Source organism: Neophocaena asiaeorientalis, unplaced genomic scaffold (assembly GCF_003031525.2).
Source record: "Neophocaena asiaeorientalis asiaeorientalis breed wild unplaced genomic scaffold, Neophocaena_asiaeorientalis_V1.1 scaffold469, whole genome shotgun sequence".
Lineage (NCBI taxonomy): Eukaryota > Metazoa > Chordata > Mammalia > Artiodactyla > Phocoenidae > Neophocaena > Neophocaena asiaeorientalis.
The window spans coordinates 678,973-695,787 of NW_020172691.1; the positions used below are offsets into that span (position 1 = coordinate 678,973).

General features: G+C 60.2%; 2 protein-coding genes across 2 annotated transcripts; one reads left to right on the top strand and one right to left on the bottom strand.

Annotated features, from left to right (window-relative positions):
• Positions 1-548: 548 nt before the first annotated feature.
• MRPL54 (mitochondrial ribosomal protein L54) lies at positions 549-3,560 on the top strand. The gene is made up of 3 exons (XM_024739946.1): positions 549-682; positions 1,318-1,474; positions 2,077-3,560. Exons 1-3 carry the CDS (start codon positions 565-567, stop codon positions 2,207-2,209), a joined length of 408 nt encoding a protein of 135 aa, XP_024595714.1. The 5' UTR covers positions 549-564; the 3' UTR covers positions 2,210-3,560.
• Positions 3,561-6,164: 2,604 nt separating this feature from the next.
• MBD3 (methyl-CpG binding domain protein 3) lies at positions 6,165-11,365 on the bottom strand. Its single transcript, XM_024740084.1, has 5 exons — positions 11,198-11,365; positions 10,507-10,644; positions 9,580-9,670; positions 8,959-9,121; positions 6,165-7,931 (listed from the first exon to the last, which is right to left on the bottom strand). The coding sequence occupies exons 1-5, from the start codon at positions 11,297-11,299 to the stop codon at positions 7,721-7,723; spliced, it is 705 nt and encodes a 234-aa protein (XP_024595852.1). The 5' UTR covers positions 11,300-11,365; the 3' UTR covers positions 6,165-7,720.
• Positions 11,366-16,815: the final 5,450 nt, after the last annotated feature.

Genomic DNA, 16,815 nt, shown 5'->3' on the forward strand with positions numbered 1-16,815 from the left:
ATACTAAAGGAGCGTGAAAGGCGGACTCTTTCGACTCCAGGGACACCGGAAGCGACGCGGGGACCATATTGTAGACAGACCTCCGCTGTGGCACTCAGTAGGGCGGCCGAATGGCTCGCCTGGCTTAACTTTACCTCCCTAAACTTCCGGCTTCCTCAGTTGTAAACTGGGTATAATAATAGCACCTACCTCCTAATTAAACGAAATCGAGCTGGTTACAGATTTAGCAATAGATTTAGAAAATAATGAGCCTAATGATGGTGTTAACTTTTATTAGTTTTAGGTTTTCAGTAATTGCTCATTAACTAGAATCAAGGATGTATAAGTTGTGATACTTAAAGTAAGTGATAAGTAACTGAAGGGCAAGAAGTCGGACATCCTTTGGAAGTCGCCTCGTGCTGTACCTGGGGATATCTACAAAGGTTTAAAGAAATCACAATTAACGTATGCTTACGGCCGGAATAATACATTTCCCATAAATCTCTAGGAGCCTACAACTCCCAAGCACCCCTCGGCCGCAGACGTCCTCCGGAAACGTGCACGTGCAGGCGGCCGGGATACGTCATGGCGGCCAGGCGCCTCTTAGGTGCTACGTGGAGCTCGGCCGGCTGGCGGGTTCGGGAGCTCCCGGACCCCGCCGCTTCTGTAAGACTCCATGTACGAGATTATGCCAAGAGACCGGGTGAGCTGGGTTAGGAGGGACCAAGATGAGAATGGTAGGGACATTGGGGAGTTGGTAGTGCGCAAGCGCTGGTTGGGGAGGCACGTCCTAGAGTCAGCGCGCAAGCGTAGAGGCTAAGCTGTTTGCGCAGGCGCAGTTTGAGGTACCTAGGGCGCGATTGGGCTCAGTGCGCAGGCCCAAGTTTTTTTTTTTTTTAATGTCGGGGTGGGGGTAGGAGTAGGTTATGGACTTGGGTCCCTATGACGTTTCTGCTTCCAAATTAGTCACCTTTGGCAGGTTATCACCAGAAATTGGGGCCCATCTAAGTATTAAAACCAAAACAAGGTTATTTAAATTCTCTCTGGATACAGCCTTGCCCGATCTCCTTTGTTGAAAGGAGGGATTTGGCAGACGTGAGGTTTTAAAGACACAGAGCAGCCAGCGGAGGCTCTTTTTTCGTGAGATAAACAGAAGGAATGAAAATGGGATTGAAGAGGAATGACTTGGTTACTCTGAATATCAGTGTCATTTAATGCACTATCCGTGTCCCGGTTAAAATCATTTTGAATGCAGCAGACAGGGTCCAGCCAGGGCAGAAAGGGACGGCTGGCCTCCCGAGGGTGGAGCTGGGCTGAAATGATTCTCCCCCACCGTAGTCATTAAGGGGGGCAAAGGCGCTGTGGTCGGTGAGGCCCTGAAGGACCCAGAGGTGTGTACAGACCCCATCCGGCTCACCACGCACGCCATGGGTGTCAACATCTACAAGGAGGGCCAGGATGTGGTCCTGAAGCCGGATTCCGAGTACCCAGAGTGGTGAGTGTGCCAGGACTGGGTAAGGAGGGCCTGGCTAACCAAATCTGAGGATCTGGGAGGGCTTCCCTGGGGAGGTGGTGTGTGAGTCGGCCTGAGTGGGTGGACAGAGCTTTAGAGGTGGGCAGGAACAGCCAGTGCAAAGGCTCCAGGCAGAACTGCACCTGGTTTCTTAGTGTACCCCGGGAGGCAAGATGGAGAGTAGGGGGAGACAGGGCAGGAACTTGATGGAGCCCAGCTTTCAGGGGGCTGCAGGGGGAATTTTGCTCTTGGCCCTGAGAGCAGTGGCAGGATACAGAAGCTGTTGCCACGTGCCAATCCTTCAAGCTGGGGAAGGTTTAGAAAGGTTGAGCGAGTGGGTGGGGAAGCCTTACAGGTGGGCAGGCGGCACGGACAAAGGCCAGGAGGCAGAAGGTTTGGCGTGCGCCCACCTCAGATCCCAGCACCCTTGGGATAGGGGCGCTCCCTTGTTCCACAACCTGGCACCCCCTTGTTCCATGTCCTCAGGGTGGGGAGGGACTGCCCTGAGGTCAGGGGGTCTGGGGTGGGGGAGCCGCGGGGAAGGGGGCTGCCCTGCAACCCCGACTCTGCCCACTCCCCATCAGGCTGTTCCAGATGAACGTGGGTCCCCCCAAGAATCTGGAGGATCTGGACCCTGAGACCCGGGAGTACTGGCGGCTGCTGCGGAAACACAACATCTGGCGCCACAACCGGCTGAGCAAGAATCAGAAGTTCTAGCGGGAGAGGGACCAGAGCACCCTGACTCTCCAGTGACCTGGAGGAGATGCGGTGGGTCGGTGGGGGGGTACCTCCCCCAGCCCACCCCCTGGACTTTTTATTTTCTGGAAAAACAGACTTCTCCAAGAACAGAACAGAGGAGACTACCACCCTCACTGGGGTTACTGGGTGGCCCCTGCATTGAAGCTGAATCAGGGCCCTGGGGGCCAATAAAGACTTCTTGGGGCAATTGCTGGCAGGCTCCAGATGCCTCTGGGTGTTGTTGTATGTCAGGGCCAGGAGGGACTTGGGGGAGGCAGTGGGGAGGTGGGCACTTCAGACCCAGTGGTCCCATGGCCCAGCCTCCACCCTCAATGATTGCTGGGCGTCTGCAGGTCCATCTTCCCCTCCCGGCCTCACTGAGCTGCTCACCCTCATTCCTGGAATTCCTAGTGTTGCCCAAGAGGCCCCAACCTCCATCCTCGAGGGGGAGGGTTTTCTAGCCAAGCCGCTCTGGGTTGCACTGGACTCTCACCTGAATCAAGTCATCCGGAGCAGAAGAGTGTGTTTGTGAGCTTCAGGAACTGAAATGTCCAGGGGTGCGGGCTGACTTCAGGCACGGCTGGATCCAGGTGCTTCAGTATTCAGCTATGTGGCTCTCCATCTCTGGGTCCTTTTAACTCCAGTGGGTAGTTCCCTCGGGCAGGAGTGGCTCCAGGTCTTCTAGCTGACACCCCCTATCCAGTTCAGCAAGCCCAGCCAGAAGGAAGGGACTTCTCATTCCTTTCTGCCAGGGTCACAGGGGTTATCTTCATTGGCCGGTCACTTGAGCTGAGGGACCTGGGCCTACTCATCATTCTCCTTTCCATCCACCACCACTGGTGCCCACCAGATTGAAGGAAGCTGGAGGACACACACAGTGCCAGGACCACACTGCCTGGGGGGCTGGATCAGGGCCCTCTCGCCCTCCAGGCTCCTCCAGAGCTGGACAGGCAGGGCAGGGCAGGGTCCCCGAGGCTAATTCTGTCTGGTCCCAGGAAAATGAGGGCCCTCATCCTCTTAGGAGGACTCTGCCAGGCGGATTAGCCCACACCTGCCTTCGCTGGTGGCCTGTTCTGGGCAGGCGGATCGTCCCAACCCTCCCATGGTTCCCCATGGCTCTCGGTAAAAACAGAAGTTGTAATGGCCACGGGCCTCCTCACTGTTCATCCAACGTGCCAAGCATGGTGCTGCCCCTGGGCCCTCTGCCTGCACCGCTCTTCCCCCGGATGTTCTCAAGGCTCCCTCTTTCACCTCCAGGCCTTTGCTCTGATGTTGCCTTCTCACTGATGCCTCCCCTGACTACCCTATTAAATTGCAACCCTGCCACACATTCCTGATCGCCCTTCCTGGTTTTATTTTTCTCCCAAGCACTTACCACCAGCAGGTGTTTCATGTTCTACTTATTTTTAAAATCATGGTTCCTGTCTCTCTCCCACTGGAGCGGCAGCTCCACTAGGGCAGAGACTTTCCTCTGCGTTGTTCAGTCGTGTCCTTATTGTAAGTTGGATGGGTGGACAGATGATTGGATGGATGGTTGGCCTGGCTGCTGCAGTGTAGACAGCACACAGGCCATCGGGTTCATGCGTGAGGTTGGAGGTGAGCAGGCCAGCTGAGAGCCCCAGTGGGCAGGCGATCTGGGTGTGAGGACCTAGAAGTGAAATTCCTGGAATGTCCTGGTACCTGTGGTAACTTCCTGGACAGAGCCTGGAGCGAGTGGGGTGCTGCCCCCGACCAGAACACGGCACTCTCCTGTTCTGACCCTGGCTGCCCCATCCCATAAGGAGGTGCCCTGTCATGCGGGCACTGGGCCAGCCCCAGGCAGCAGTGACATCCCATTCCTTGCCAGCTCCCCACTTCCCCCAACCTGGAGTGCAGCTCAGCCCCGGGAAGGGTGGCCATGATGCCTTCGTGAGCAGGACCAACACCCCCCCATCCGTGCAGGTGGGGCCCCAGGACCGTCCTTGGAGGCTCCCAGGGGGCGGTGTTTTCCACCAAGGCAGGCCTCATCTGTGGCGCATCTCAGGTGGGGTCGGCAGGGACGTGGTCAAGGACACACTCTGGGCTGCAGGTGACAAATGTCTGCTCAAACTGACTTAAGCAGAAGAGGGAATCCACTGGCTCAAAGTGCAAAGTGTGGGCGGGGATGGGGTCCTGGGGAGGCCCCCCTTGCGGCTTGGGTTCCTCTGTGCTGAGCAGCCTCACTCTTCTGAGCAGATCCGTTTGCCCAGCGGCTCGTACTCTCCCAGTTCCAAGTCCCGGGAGAAACAGAATTTCTTTTCCCAAACGGTTTCAACAAAAAGTCGTGGGCCTGACAGCACCCGTGTCCCCTGCAATGGCAGGCGGATTCTTAACCACTGTGCCACCAGGGAAGCCCTGTGTGGTCAGTTTTTGACAAGACTTACCTAATCTTACAGGTGTCGCCCACCCCGCCCCCGCCAAGGCTCAGAACCCGTGTTCTAGATGGTGTGGATGGAGATGTTACCTGTTGCTCTGTGCAGTCATGGCCCCCAGCCCCATGTGGCCAGGACAGCTGAGGAGCACAACATGTAACTTGTCACCAGTTTGAACTTCCCAGCCACATGTGGCTGGTGGGGGGGGTCCCAGTGGACTGTTCCAGAAATCCGAGCTGGCCCCTCTGCTCCAGCCGGTCTCGCTGCCTCTTCTCTGACCGGGAAACTCCCAGCTTGTCACCAGGCATCGTTGCCTCCGGTCACCTCTAGCTCCCTTGCTCTGCAAACCCGATGCAACCTGAGCTTGGCCAGTTCTAGGGCTTCTGTAGCAACTGTTCATTCCCCTTGAGGGGACAGTGGGGACAAAGCCCAAGCGGCTGGAGTGAGCTGGGGATGAAAGAAGAGATGGTGGAAGCTGAGGCCATGTGGCCAGGGGCGGCCTCGACAAGACAGGAAAACTTGTCTTCAGGCTAATGTACCCCAAAGTCACCCTGGGACCTGTCACCTCACGGGGCAGAGGAGACTTTGCAGGTGGGGTTAAGTTGAGGCCCCTGAGACAGGGATGACCCTGGATTCCCCGAGGGGCCCACTGTCATCCCAGGGTCCCTATAAGAGGGAGGCGGGAGGGTCAGAGGCAGAGAGAGACGGGAGATGCTGCGCTGCTGGCTGTGAGGATGCAGGAGGGGCCGCGAGCCAGGGATGCGGCACCTCTGGAAGCTGGAAAAGGCGGGAACCGATGCTCCCCTGGAGGATCCGGAAGGACCCGCCCTGCCCACACCTGTGAGACCCACACAGTAGGGGTGAGGAGGGGGTCCAGGCAGCTGGGGAGGGACCCTGCTCCCCCTGGGCAAGGCAGACCCCCTGCTGCCTGCAAAAAAGTCTGGGGTGCCTGGGCAGGTGAGGGGCCAGGGTTCTCCCAGCTCCCGTGCCCTGGCTTTGGGTCGGAAGAAAAGCCAGCAATGACCACCCGACCAGGGGTGGCGGGGCAGCTGAAAAGGGGACCAGTGTGGCCGATGTCCTAGCACCGCCCTCCCCAGCCACCTGTCAGCACTGGCCCGGGCCTACAGGGTCAGCTCAGCCACACCCTCTCCCCTGCCCCTGCATCGGGCCGAGAGGAGCCCCCGCTGAGCTCCCGGCGTGGACCCCACTGACAGGTCCTCATCTCTCCCAGGAAGGACGTGGGCACACCTGGCATCAGCCCCGCCCCCACCCGCAGAGTCGGCAGGGGCCTCCAAGGGAGCTGCGGGGACTGCGCTGAAGGCACCCAAGTGAGCCGGCTTTCAGGAAGCCTCCACACCCAGCTCTCACGCCAACACTGCCGGGGCCCGAGTGTCAGGAGGCCCCACTTGGAGCCATGGGAAGCCCACCCTGCCTGGGAGAGGCCAGGGGTCTGCCATCCCCTCCCATCCCCCAACCCAGGGCAGGATGATGAACTTCAGGACAGGCAGGCTCCCAGCGCTGTGACACAAAACCTGGGATTCTGATAAACCAAGGCCCCACACGCTGGCCCGACACGCTTTATTCAACACCACCCACAGGAGCCTCCCTTGGGGCCGCAGCCTCTGTGGAGGGACCTTCCTGGGGCCCGTGATGGCCTGGCCCCCGGCAGTGCCACTGCGGCCTCCACAGTGCAGCGGCCGCAGTCCTCAGGGCTTTGTGCTTTGACTGGACTAGGAAGGATGCAGTCGGCCCAACCTCCTGGGCCAGAGTCCTTGGAGGGAGTGGGCAGCGAGTCCCAGCCCCAAGGGGCTCCCACTGTCACTGTCACCCCGCCGGGCAGGCCATGGCAGCCCACGGTGTCTGGCCCGATGAGGCAGCGACCCAGGCTCCCCCGCCCCCCAACAGTAACGGCTGCGCGTGTGGCAGGGCTGGGACAGGAGTGACGGGCCCTGGGGCTGCACCGGCCCGGGGTTCGTGTCTCCAGGCGATGGAGGGGCTGGGGGCCACCCCAAGGGCATTCCTGGGGCTGAGGGAAGGGGGCTGGCCCGGGGTCCACTCAGGGTAGCAGAAGCTCCCCTGGCCAGGGGCACTTGCTGCAGGGGGGGACAGCATGACTCTGACCGCCTCCAAACCCCATGCTCCACGGAGGCCGCTGCCCAGGACCGGCCAGGAAACGCGCCTGGGATGGGGATGCAGAAGCCCCAGGTGCTGGGAGGTCCCACACCTGCCAGATCAGCGCCACTGTCCCTGTTCTATGAGGTGAGACCGAGGCCTGGAGGTCAGCCGATGGCGGCACTGGCCTGGAGCCTGGCCCGAGTCCGGCCGTGAGCAGTTAGTTCTCTGTCCGCGGCGCTGACCATCAGGCTGGGCCGGGCTGCAGACAGTGAGGTCTTCAGGCGCTGAGGCCTGAGTTCCCGTCCGTGTGCAACAGACAGAAGGTTAAGCAGCTACGTGGACATCGGCCTCACCTCTACCATGAGTTTTACTGAAGGAAAATGTCCGGGTTGTGCCATTTGCTCTTGGGAGCGCTGTGCCCGCCGGGTGGGCCCCGGGGAGCCATCCTGCATCCCCTTCTGGAAGGGCTGATGGGCGGTCCGGGATACCGTCCCTCATGTGTGCAGGTCGGGAGGGGAGACAGTTCCACAAATGTTTCTCCAGCCCCGCGGGGAGCCTCGCAGGCGGCCCAGTGGCAGCTGTCCTGTGCGAGAGGTCCAGGGCAGCAGCCACGGGGACCAGGCTGGCCCGAGTTCAGTGTGGAGCCATGACCCCGAGGAGGGGCAGACATGGGGGGTCCATCAGGCGAGAGGCCGTGCTTCAGCCATGTCCCCATGGCCCAGGGGAGGGGACACGCCTGGGCAGGGTGAGGGCCAAGTCTGCAGGTGGCCCCGTGTGGGAGGGCAGGCGGGTGGGGCCCGTGCAGGGACAGAGAGGGCGCCACCCGTGCCTGGCAGGCCATCCTCCTTGAAGACAGGTGCTCTCGGGAGGCGCCCGGCCCAGCACTGCTGCCACTGGCACAAGGCAGGCCCCAGGGACCCGGACCACCCCTCACCCGTGGTCGCTGCCCGCGTGAGCTGGAGCTGGGACCCGGCCAGTGCCTGCTCTACACGTGCTCCATCTCCTGGTCCTGGTCGGGCCCCTCCTCCTGGTCCCCGTCGTCCTCATCCCCGTCAGCGCCCACCCTGCCCAGCGGCGCCTCGCCGTCCCGGGCCAGCTCCTCCACGTGAGCCAGCATGTCGGCCATCAGCGCCTCCTCCAGCCGCTTGCGGACCTGCTGTACCAGTTCCTCCTGCCTCCTGCGGACACAGGAAGACCTGCTGGCCAGGGCACGTCCATCTCTGGGGAGATGGGGGTGCTGCAAGCGCCCCATCCAGACAGACGCCCCCGCCCCCGGCCCCAGCACAGCCCCCAGGCCCTCCCCAAATCAGCTCTGCGAGAGGGCGGCTGCCGGCCGGGCCAAGGACCCCTGTCCCCACCCTGCCGCCTCTAAGGTGCCCCCCTCAGCACATGGACCTGACTCTGTGCCTGTCGCTCCCCTCTACTGGCCACGAGTCCCTCCTCCCAGCAGGACCACAGCCACTGCCACTGCTGGACCTGACACCTACGGTTCCCACCTCACTGACTTTCTATTTCTGCAAGTTGTGCTTTAAAGATCCGCTTGGACTTTTCGGACAGTCGTGTTCTTTTCCTGCCCTTTCCCTAGGGATGAGCCTTGTGCGTACACGTATGTGAACGTGTACACGCATATGTGTACGTGTACATGCGTGCGTACGTACACACGTGGGTACCTCTGTGTGTGTGTACGTGTGTACACGTGTGTGTGGTCTCACCGCCGTGTCCTCGCCTCTCTCGGGGCACAGGGCTGCCCTCTCGCACCCACCTGGCTTTTACCTGCAGTGCCAAGACTGCCCCCCACAGCACTCCAGGTGCAGCTGCTCTGCCTTCCAGCCCCTCCGCCTTCTCCCAACTTCAGCTGTGCCCTGACGTTTCAAAGCTGAACACCACGCATATTCTACCCTCTAAGCACCTCTAGATGTTTCCTGCCGAGGAGCCACTTCCAACCACCTTCCAGGAGGCCCTCCCAGACAGCTCTACCCACACCTGGACACCACCCACAGGGTCCTGGCCAAGCACAGGCCCAGCATCCAGGGCCCGGGACACGCCCTGCTTCCCCTCAGCCCACCCTGCCCGGTCCTGTGTGAGCCAGCGCCCCCTGACCCAGGGCCTCACAGCCCACGTGCAGTCCCGCTCAGGGGAGCCTGTCCTCTCCCGCCCCCGCAGGCTGCCCCACCCGCCAGGCACCCGCCTGTCTGAACCGAGCCCTCCCCCAGCCACTTCCACATCACACAGAAGGCCTTGCAGAGCGGCTGGGCTGTGTTGAGCCACACCCCGGGGTTCTTCTCCACGGCAGCTGAGAGCTGCCCGGTGATGGGCATGGTGCTGGTGTGCAGGGCGCTGGCAATGGCCGAGAGCAGCGTCTCATCCGTGCAGCCGGGACCCACGCCTGCTGGGCAAGAGAGGGTGGTCGCTGCGGGCACCAGCCTTGCCCCCTCAGCCCCGATTTCATCCTGAACCTCCCTTTACAGCAGGCCCTGCCCGGTCCTGCATGTGCCAGGGCCTCACAGCCCACGGGCAGTCCCACTCAGGGGAGCCGTCGCAGGGCCAGGAGCTCTGTACCCCAGGCGTCTCCCTGTCTGAATCGAGCCCTCCCTGGCCATTTCCATGTCACACCCGGACGCTGCAAGGGGGCGGTCACTCCACGCCATACAGGGAGACAACTACCCTCTCAGGGACAGCAGGGATGCTTTCATGGCGCGGCAGGGAAACCAGACCCCCGAGTGTTTTCAGGACCCCGTGACCAGACGCGACCCCAGCGTCAGGTGCAGCCCGGCTGGCCCCAGGTTGGGGGAGCACGGGCCTCATCCCTCCTCCATCTCCCCCTTGCCCCCTGCAGGGGGTCACCTTGCAAGCCCTTGGGGAGGTCCATGGTCTTCACGAGCTCCTCCGCGATGTCAAAGGCATTCAGGCCGCTCAGCTTCTTCTCCCAGAAGAGCTGCCGCCACACAGACAGACGTCAGGCCGACGGGATGGCCAGGCCACCTGCTCCCACAGCAGGCGACCCTAGGCGGCCAGGATGGGGGTCTCAGTGTGACCTCTGACCCCCACACTTGCTGGGGCTGCTCGCGCCCCAGGGTCCTCGCAGGGCAGAGAAACCCCAAGCCCTGTTTCCGGCAGGACGAAGACCCAGGACGTCAGATGCGCCATTGGACAGTCTGTGGCTCCCCTTCACCCTGGAGTTGGGGGTTGGGAGGTCCAACCTCCACCCCGGGCCGAGCCACGGGCCCAGGGCAACAGCCCTGGCCGACCCCTGTCACAGCCCGAACAAGCGCTGTCCGTGGGCACCGCCTGGTGCAGACAGGGGACCCAGGAGCCCCCAGTCAGGCAACAAGCTCACACCCTCGACTGCACCTCCAGACTCTGGGGAGGGGGGCGACAGGCAGCCCCACAGGTTTCTGACCTCTTACCTAGAGGGCTCCAACCCAAATGGAACAGCACCCAGGGCGGCTGCCCATGGCGGGGCCCATGCCCTGCAGGGTCCCTGAGCGTCTCCCCCTCCGACGGCCATGGCCCCCTGCTCTGGCCTAGCACCTCCACACCCCGCTATCTACCGGGCGTTTGTAAAGATGTGTGAAAACGCGGCTAAGGCTCAGTTTTTGGAAAACAGATCACAAAACTGCATTTGTGGGATCTTTTCAATCTGTTTAAGACAGCAGCCGGCCCGAGGGGGCCCCGCATACACGTGTCGGGTGCTGGTGCCCGCAGGACCGTGCCCCGGGGGGACGGCCCGCGGACTCAGCTCTAAAGAGTGGACCAAGTGCCGGAGCTCACCTGTCGGGGCTGCTCCACGGCCTTCTGGGGGTCGCTCTTCACCTTGTTGCTGGGGTGGTTGGTGATCTTGGTCACTGGCTGCTTGAAGATGGACGCCGTCTGCCTGACCGGGAGGGCCGTGTTCAGGTCGGGCTTGCCCTGCAGGGTCGGGCAGGGTCCTCAGCGGGCTTTCCCCATCAGCGAGAAAGCCGTGCCCCGCAAGGGGCTTCGGGGAACAGGCCCCAGTCACCAACACACCCCGTGGCACCCACGGATCCAGAGGCAACGCCAAGCCCAGGCCCAGCCACTTCGCTGCCCTCGGTGCGGCCGCAGCGGGGGCTCCATACACACACCTGCTCTCTCTCATCCCCCCACCCCGCCCTTCTCACCTCCCGCGCCTCGTTCTCTGCAGAGAACGGGCCTGGGGGCGCCCTGGCCACCTCTGTTCTGCAGTCGGGGCAGGGAACAAAGTCCCCCGAACATGCGTCCATCAAAGACCCGCAGACACACTGGTCACCAGGCGCCCAAGCGTGGACCAGAGTTGAGCCGCCTCCCAGGCCCCGTGCCCGAGCCTCTCCTGGGGACAGATGATGGGCCGTTTCCTGTCTTCTTTCTGCTTTTCCACAGCTGCTGAGCTCCCCCCAGTGAGTAGCTAGGCCTCTAACTCCAGGACGGTGGGTGAGCCTACCCAGCAGCGTCGGCGTGGGCTCACCTTGACCTGGCTCGGGGAGTCATAGCGCACCCGCTGCCGGCTCTTGTTCATCTTGCCCATCAGCATCTTGCCCGTGCGGAAGTCGAAGGTGCTCAGGTCCATGGAGCCGCCCAGGTAGCGCGCCAGCTGGGGCTTGCTCCGGAACTTCTTCCCGCTCGGGCTGCAGACACAGCGCGGTCAGCGGAGGGGGGAGCCGGGAGGGGGGCGCCAGGCCAAGCCGGTCCACCCTCTCCCCAGCACAGCAGATGCCGAGGCCGAGAGCAGGGATGGACGCCCCGACCTTCGGAAGGATGGGACCCAGCCCTGGGAGCCTGGCTGGAGTTTCTGGAACATTCCAGAAGCAGAATCTGGCCATGTTCTCGAGAAAAGACCCAAGGATAGCAGGTCCATTACAGCATTATGGATCTGTCCTGTGGGGGCTGGACTGTAAAACCTCAGTTTTGGGGCTCTTTGGGCACCAAAGAGCTGCCCAGGCGGGACCTGCTGGGAAAGCCTGAAACCTAGCTGTGAAGCTCTGCCATCCTGCTCACCCCACGGACCAGCGCAGGGGACTCGCCTTTCTAGGAAAAGCTGACGCCAACCTCTAGCTGCAGTGCAGACTCAGAGCTCATGCTACAGGTGACCAGAACGGGACCCAGTGAGCATTAATAATGACACGTCCCATGGGCACGGGGACTCCTGCAGCCACTTTGGGAAACAGTCTGGTAGCTCCTCTAATGGTTAAACAGCAATTCCACCCCTAAGTATCCAAGAGAAATCAAAACACATGTCGACATAATAACTTACACCTAATTACTCACAGCAGCATGACTCACTGGGCAGAGTGAAAACAGCCCAGATGTCCCTCCACACATGGGAGCATCACTCAGCCATGAAAAGGAGAGAAGCCCTGACACTCACTACAACGTGGACAGACCCTGACAACACGATGCTCAGTGAGAGAAGCCAGACACAGAAGGACACACAGTGTGATTCCACTGATGGGAAACGTCCAGAACAGGCAAATCCAGAGGCAGAGAGTGGGTTCCTGGCTGTCAAGGACTGGGGCTTCTCTTTGGGGTTATGGAATGTTCTGGAATTAGTGGTGATGGTTGCACAGCCCTGAATGTACTAGAAACCAGCAAGCGGCACACATGATCCTCCAGCAGGCCTGGCACCCATCTAGGACGTCCCTGTCTCTCTCCATCTGAGGCTAACGAGGGCCTGCACTTTGCTGATCTCCCCTGAGAGCCTCTAGGCTGAGCCTGAATTCAAGCCAGCACACGCCCGCCCCCTCCAGGTGTCCCTGGGCACTGCGGACAAGTGGCAAAAGTGGGAAGAGTGGAACCCCTTCCAGCCCCACCAGGGCCTCACCTGGGTCAGGGCCAGCCCCACCACCTTGGGTTCTGAGACCCCCGTGGACTCTTCTGGAAGATCCATTTTTCCGTTATGCTCTGTGCTGGCTGACGTGAACAGGGTCCACGTGCCTGGAGCAGCGGAAAGGACCCTGAGTCCCGACTCTGGCTCCAACTATGGCCACAAAGAGGGCCAGTACCCTGACAAGCACTCGCCAGCACTTCTTGGCCTCCAGTCACCCCACCTGCTGCTGTTCTGCTTTAAAAAATGCATGAGGACAGGGAAACAGAAACGCAGGACTATAGACTAGGGGCTGGGGAGCAGGGCTAACGGCAGAGATAGTTAAAGGTCTAGGGCTCTTCTGGGGGGAGGAAAAGGCTCTAACTTTGACCGTGGTGGTGGGTGCAGCTACCTGTGAATTGTACGCTTTACACGGGTGAACAGTATGGCATGTGACTCCTACCTCAATGAAGCTGTCACAAAAGTGAACGCAAGACAGAGAGTGGATGGGGGCTACGAGGAGCTGGGGAGCTAATGGACACAGGGCTCATTTTGGGGTGATAAGAACATTCCGGAACTAGAGAGTGGTGATGGGTGCATGAAAACTGCTGAATTGACACTTTTAAAGACTGAATCGTATGGAATGTGAACTATATCTCAATTTTAAAAACACGTTTTGTAGATCTGTATTGGGACAGAAAAATGTCTGAGCTGTTTTATCCAATGAAAGAAAAAAACTTCTGTAGTAAAACCACAGGTATAGAACAAAAATGAGCACTGCGGTCTTTCTAGGGAAATAGGCCTACCCGGTGGAGTAGACAGGTAGCCAGAAGCCTGGCGGCCCTCGGCTGAGTCAGTATGACCCTGAAGCATTGGGGCCATCATGGGGATGTAGCCAGCACCAAGCGCGGAGCCCAGGGCCTGGGCCGGATGCAGGGCTGTACGAGGCGTGATGAGTGAGTGTTGACCCCAGGCCTATAAGGAGGCTTGTAACCCGAGATGCCCAGTGAGGCCCAAACAGCAAGATGAAGCTGGTTCTGGCCAAGCTGAGCCCGCTGCCCAAGGAAGGGGGGTCAACCTGCTGAGTACTTCCTGCTTTCCTGAGTATTTGCACCTTTAAAATGACCTCTGGGGTCTTCCCTGGTGGCGCAGTGATTAAGAATCTGCCTGCCAATGCAGGGGACACGGGCTTGAGCCCTGGTCCGGGAAGATCCCACATGCCGCAGAGCAACTAAGCCCATGCGCCACAACTACAGAGCCTGCGCTGTAGAGCCCACGAGCCACAACTACTGGGCATGCGTGCCACAACTACTGAAGCCCACACACCTAGAGCCCATGCTCCACAACGAGAAGCCAATGCAATGAGAAGCCCACACACAGCAACGAAGAGTAGCCCCGCTCGACGCAACTAAAGAAACCCCGCGTGCAGCAACGAAGACCCAATGCAGCCAAAAATAAATAAATAAAATAAATAAATTTATTTATTTAAAAAAAAAAAAAAGAGCTCTGGGACTTCCCTGGTGGTCCAGTGGTTTAAGCCTCCACGCTCCCAAAGTAGGAGGCGTGAGTTCTATCCCTTGTCAGGGAACTAGGATCCTGCATGCTGCAATGGTGCAGCCAAAAAAAAAAAAAGCTCTGGAAAATCCTCTCTATTCCACACACCCCAAAGAATGACGCTAACTTCCAAGTCCTCAACTTCTTGCCTGGATTGTAAATGTCAGGCAGGGAGATGATTTTTCCAAAGAAAATTCTCGGCTGTAACCAGATGCTGCACCCCCATCTCCCAGTCCTGAGGGCCAGGTCACCAAGCTGGAGGGGTGTATGGGTGAGTCCTACAGAACGGTCTGTGAGGTCGCTCCACCTCTCCTGCAAAGAACACACTGGCTCTCTCCCACTCTCTGGACTAGCAAACCAAGGTTCCACATCCCTAGGGGCAGGGCTAAGATCCAAGGACAGGTCTGTCCGACTCAACAGCACCGGAGATCTGCTTTCCCTCTGCATTAAGGAACCAGGAAGGGACTTCCCTGGTGGTCCAGCGGTTAAGACTCCGCGCTCCGGGCTTCCCTGGTGGCGCAGTGGTTGAGAGTCCGCCTGACGATGCAGGGGACGTGGGTTCGTGCCCCGGTCCGGGAAGATCCCACATGCCGCGGAGTGGCTAGCCCCGTGAGCCATGGCCGCTGAGCCTGTGCATCCGGAGCCTGTGCTCCGCAACGGGAGAGGCCACAACAGTGAGAGGCCCGCATACCGGGGGGGGCGGGGGGGACTCCCAATGCAGGGGGTCCAAGTTCAATCCCTCCTCAGGGAACTAGATACTTATCCCTCAACTAAAAGATCCCACATGCCACAACTACAGATACCGCAAGCAGCAACGAAGATTCCACGTGCTGCAACTAAGACCTGGCGCAGCCAAATAAATAAATATTAAAAAAAGAGAGAGAACCAGGGAAATCCATCTGTGCTCCCTGCCTAGACACCTGGCTCGGCATCAGGTGGTGAGAAGGCCAAGGGCCCACATTCCAGAAAAGTTATCACATCCCCCCCAGACCTCCAACCTGTTGGGACAGGGTAGGTCATCCACACCAGAGACCTGGGACTGGCACTGGACCCCGCACCCCGCATCCCGTCTCAGGCCCTCACCTCTCATTGGAGCCGTGGGAAAACTGAAATTCCATCTGTCCAGCCCCAGTTTGGAGCCGTTCCCTACCACCAGACCCCTATGCTCGGGGGCGGGGCCTTGGAGCGGGGTCCCACTTGATGGAAGCCCGGAGAGGTTCCCAGGCAGGTGGGGACAAGAGGTGAGGCGATGACAGGCTGCGGCCCTCTAGCCACGCTGGCCCCGGTTCAGCTCCTGAGCCTCCTCACAGGCTGCTGGCGCTGCCTGGACCCTCCTCCTGGCCCCACTGCCAGGGCTCACCTCTGTGCTGCCTCCCCAGACAAGCCCTCACCGACCCGCCCCCAGCTCGACCAGGCACTCCCATCATCTGCCCCTCACAGACCCCCACATCTCTCTGCATATGTCATCACCTGTTAACTATGAAAGCAACGGGGTGATGGCTGGGGCACCAGCTGTTACCCACGAGGGGAGGGCCCAGGTCTCACTCCCAGCTGAACGGCCAGGACACCCAGCATGTGCTGCAGAGGCATCTGTTAAATCAACAAAGGACTAGAGGAACAGAGACCTGCCTCAGTCTTCAGACCTAAAAGGAAGAAGTGAGAACACAAGTGCGCTCAGAATTAAATGAGGGGAGGTGGTGAGAGGCCTCTTCACGCACCCAGAAGGAAGCTTCTCTAAACAGCCAGCGAGGGAGTGACGTCACAGACAGCCCAGTGAGGGGGAATACACACGTTTCCCTAAAAGATGATCGTAACCCCACTATTTCATGCTTGACATTACGAGAGGGGCAGCCAATTACAGTACACACTGGAGGGCCACCAGCACTCTTTGGACACTAGAACCTGAGCTTGTCCTGGATGAGATGCCATCCTTACCCTGCTCACTTCCTTCACTCCTCCCAAAACGAGGACAGCAAAGGCCCAGGACCTGCTGCACACCCCCCTACACCTGGCAGGCATTCAACACGTGGCAGGTGTCCCGCCTGCTTTTCTTTTGTCAGGGTCCTAAAGCAAAGGGGAGGGAGCCATCAAGCCTGGCTCAGAAACAAAAGCATCTTCCACCAATCATGAGGGAAAAAAAAAAAAAAAAGGAAGGAAAAGGCAAACAGCAGGTGGTTGACGGTCTGGGGCTGGGCTTCCAGCCGCCTACTGATTCTGTTTCACTAGGGGTGGGGGGGGTCCCTGCCACCTCTCTCAGGCCAAGGGCAGCCCTCCCTCCAGTTTGGGTGAGGGAAGCTCACAAAGGCCGCGTTCCCGGTCTGGCGACTGGAGAGGCCACTACCCACGGTGCCCAAGGATGGGGGAGGGGCGGCTCTTAAAAGACACGCAGCTCCAGGACCAGGCCACCCTGTGAAGGGCCCAGAAATCTGCATCCCTAGGCAGCCCTCCCTGGTCCCCCAGAGCGAACCCTGCTCCCTGAAACCCGGGATCCCCACCCGACCCAGGCTGCGCGCGGCCCCAGGAGCGCCCCACGAGGACCAAAGGGACAGCCCAGCCCCCACCCCCGCCTCCCAGCGGCGTCTGGCCCGTGCCGGGGTGCCCCTTGCCCAGCCGGCCGCTTCGCCGCGGCCGCCGAACAAAGGCCGCCGCCAACCCGGGGCTGGTCCCAGGACCATGCGGCTGCGGGGGGAGCGCAAGCACACTGTGCAAAGGCTTCGCCGGGCACGCAC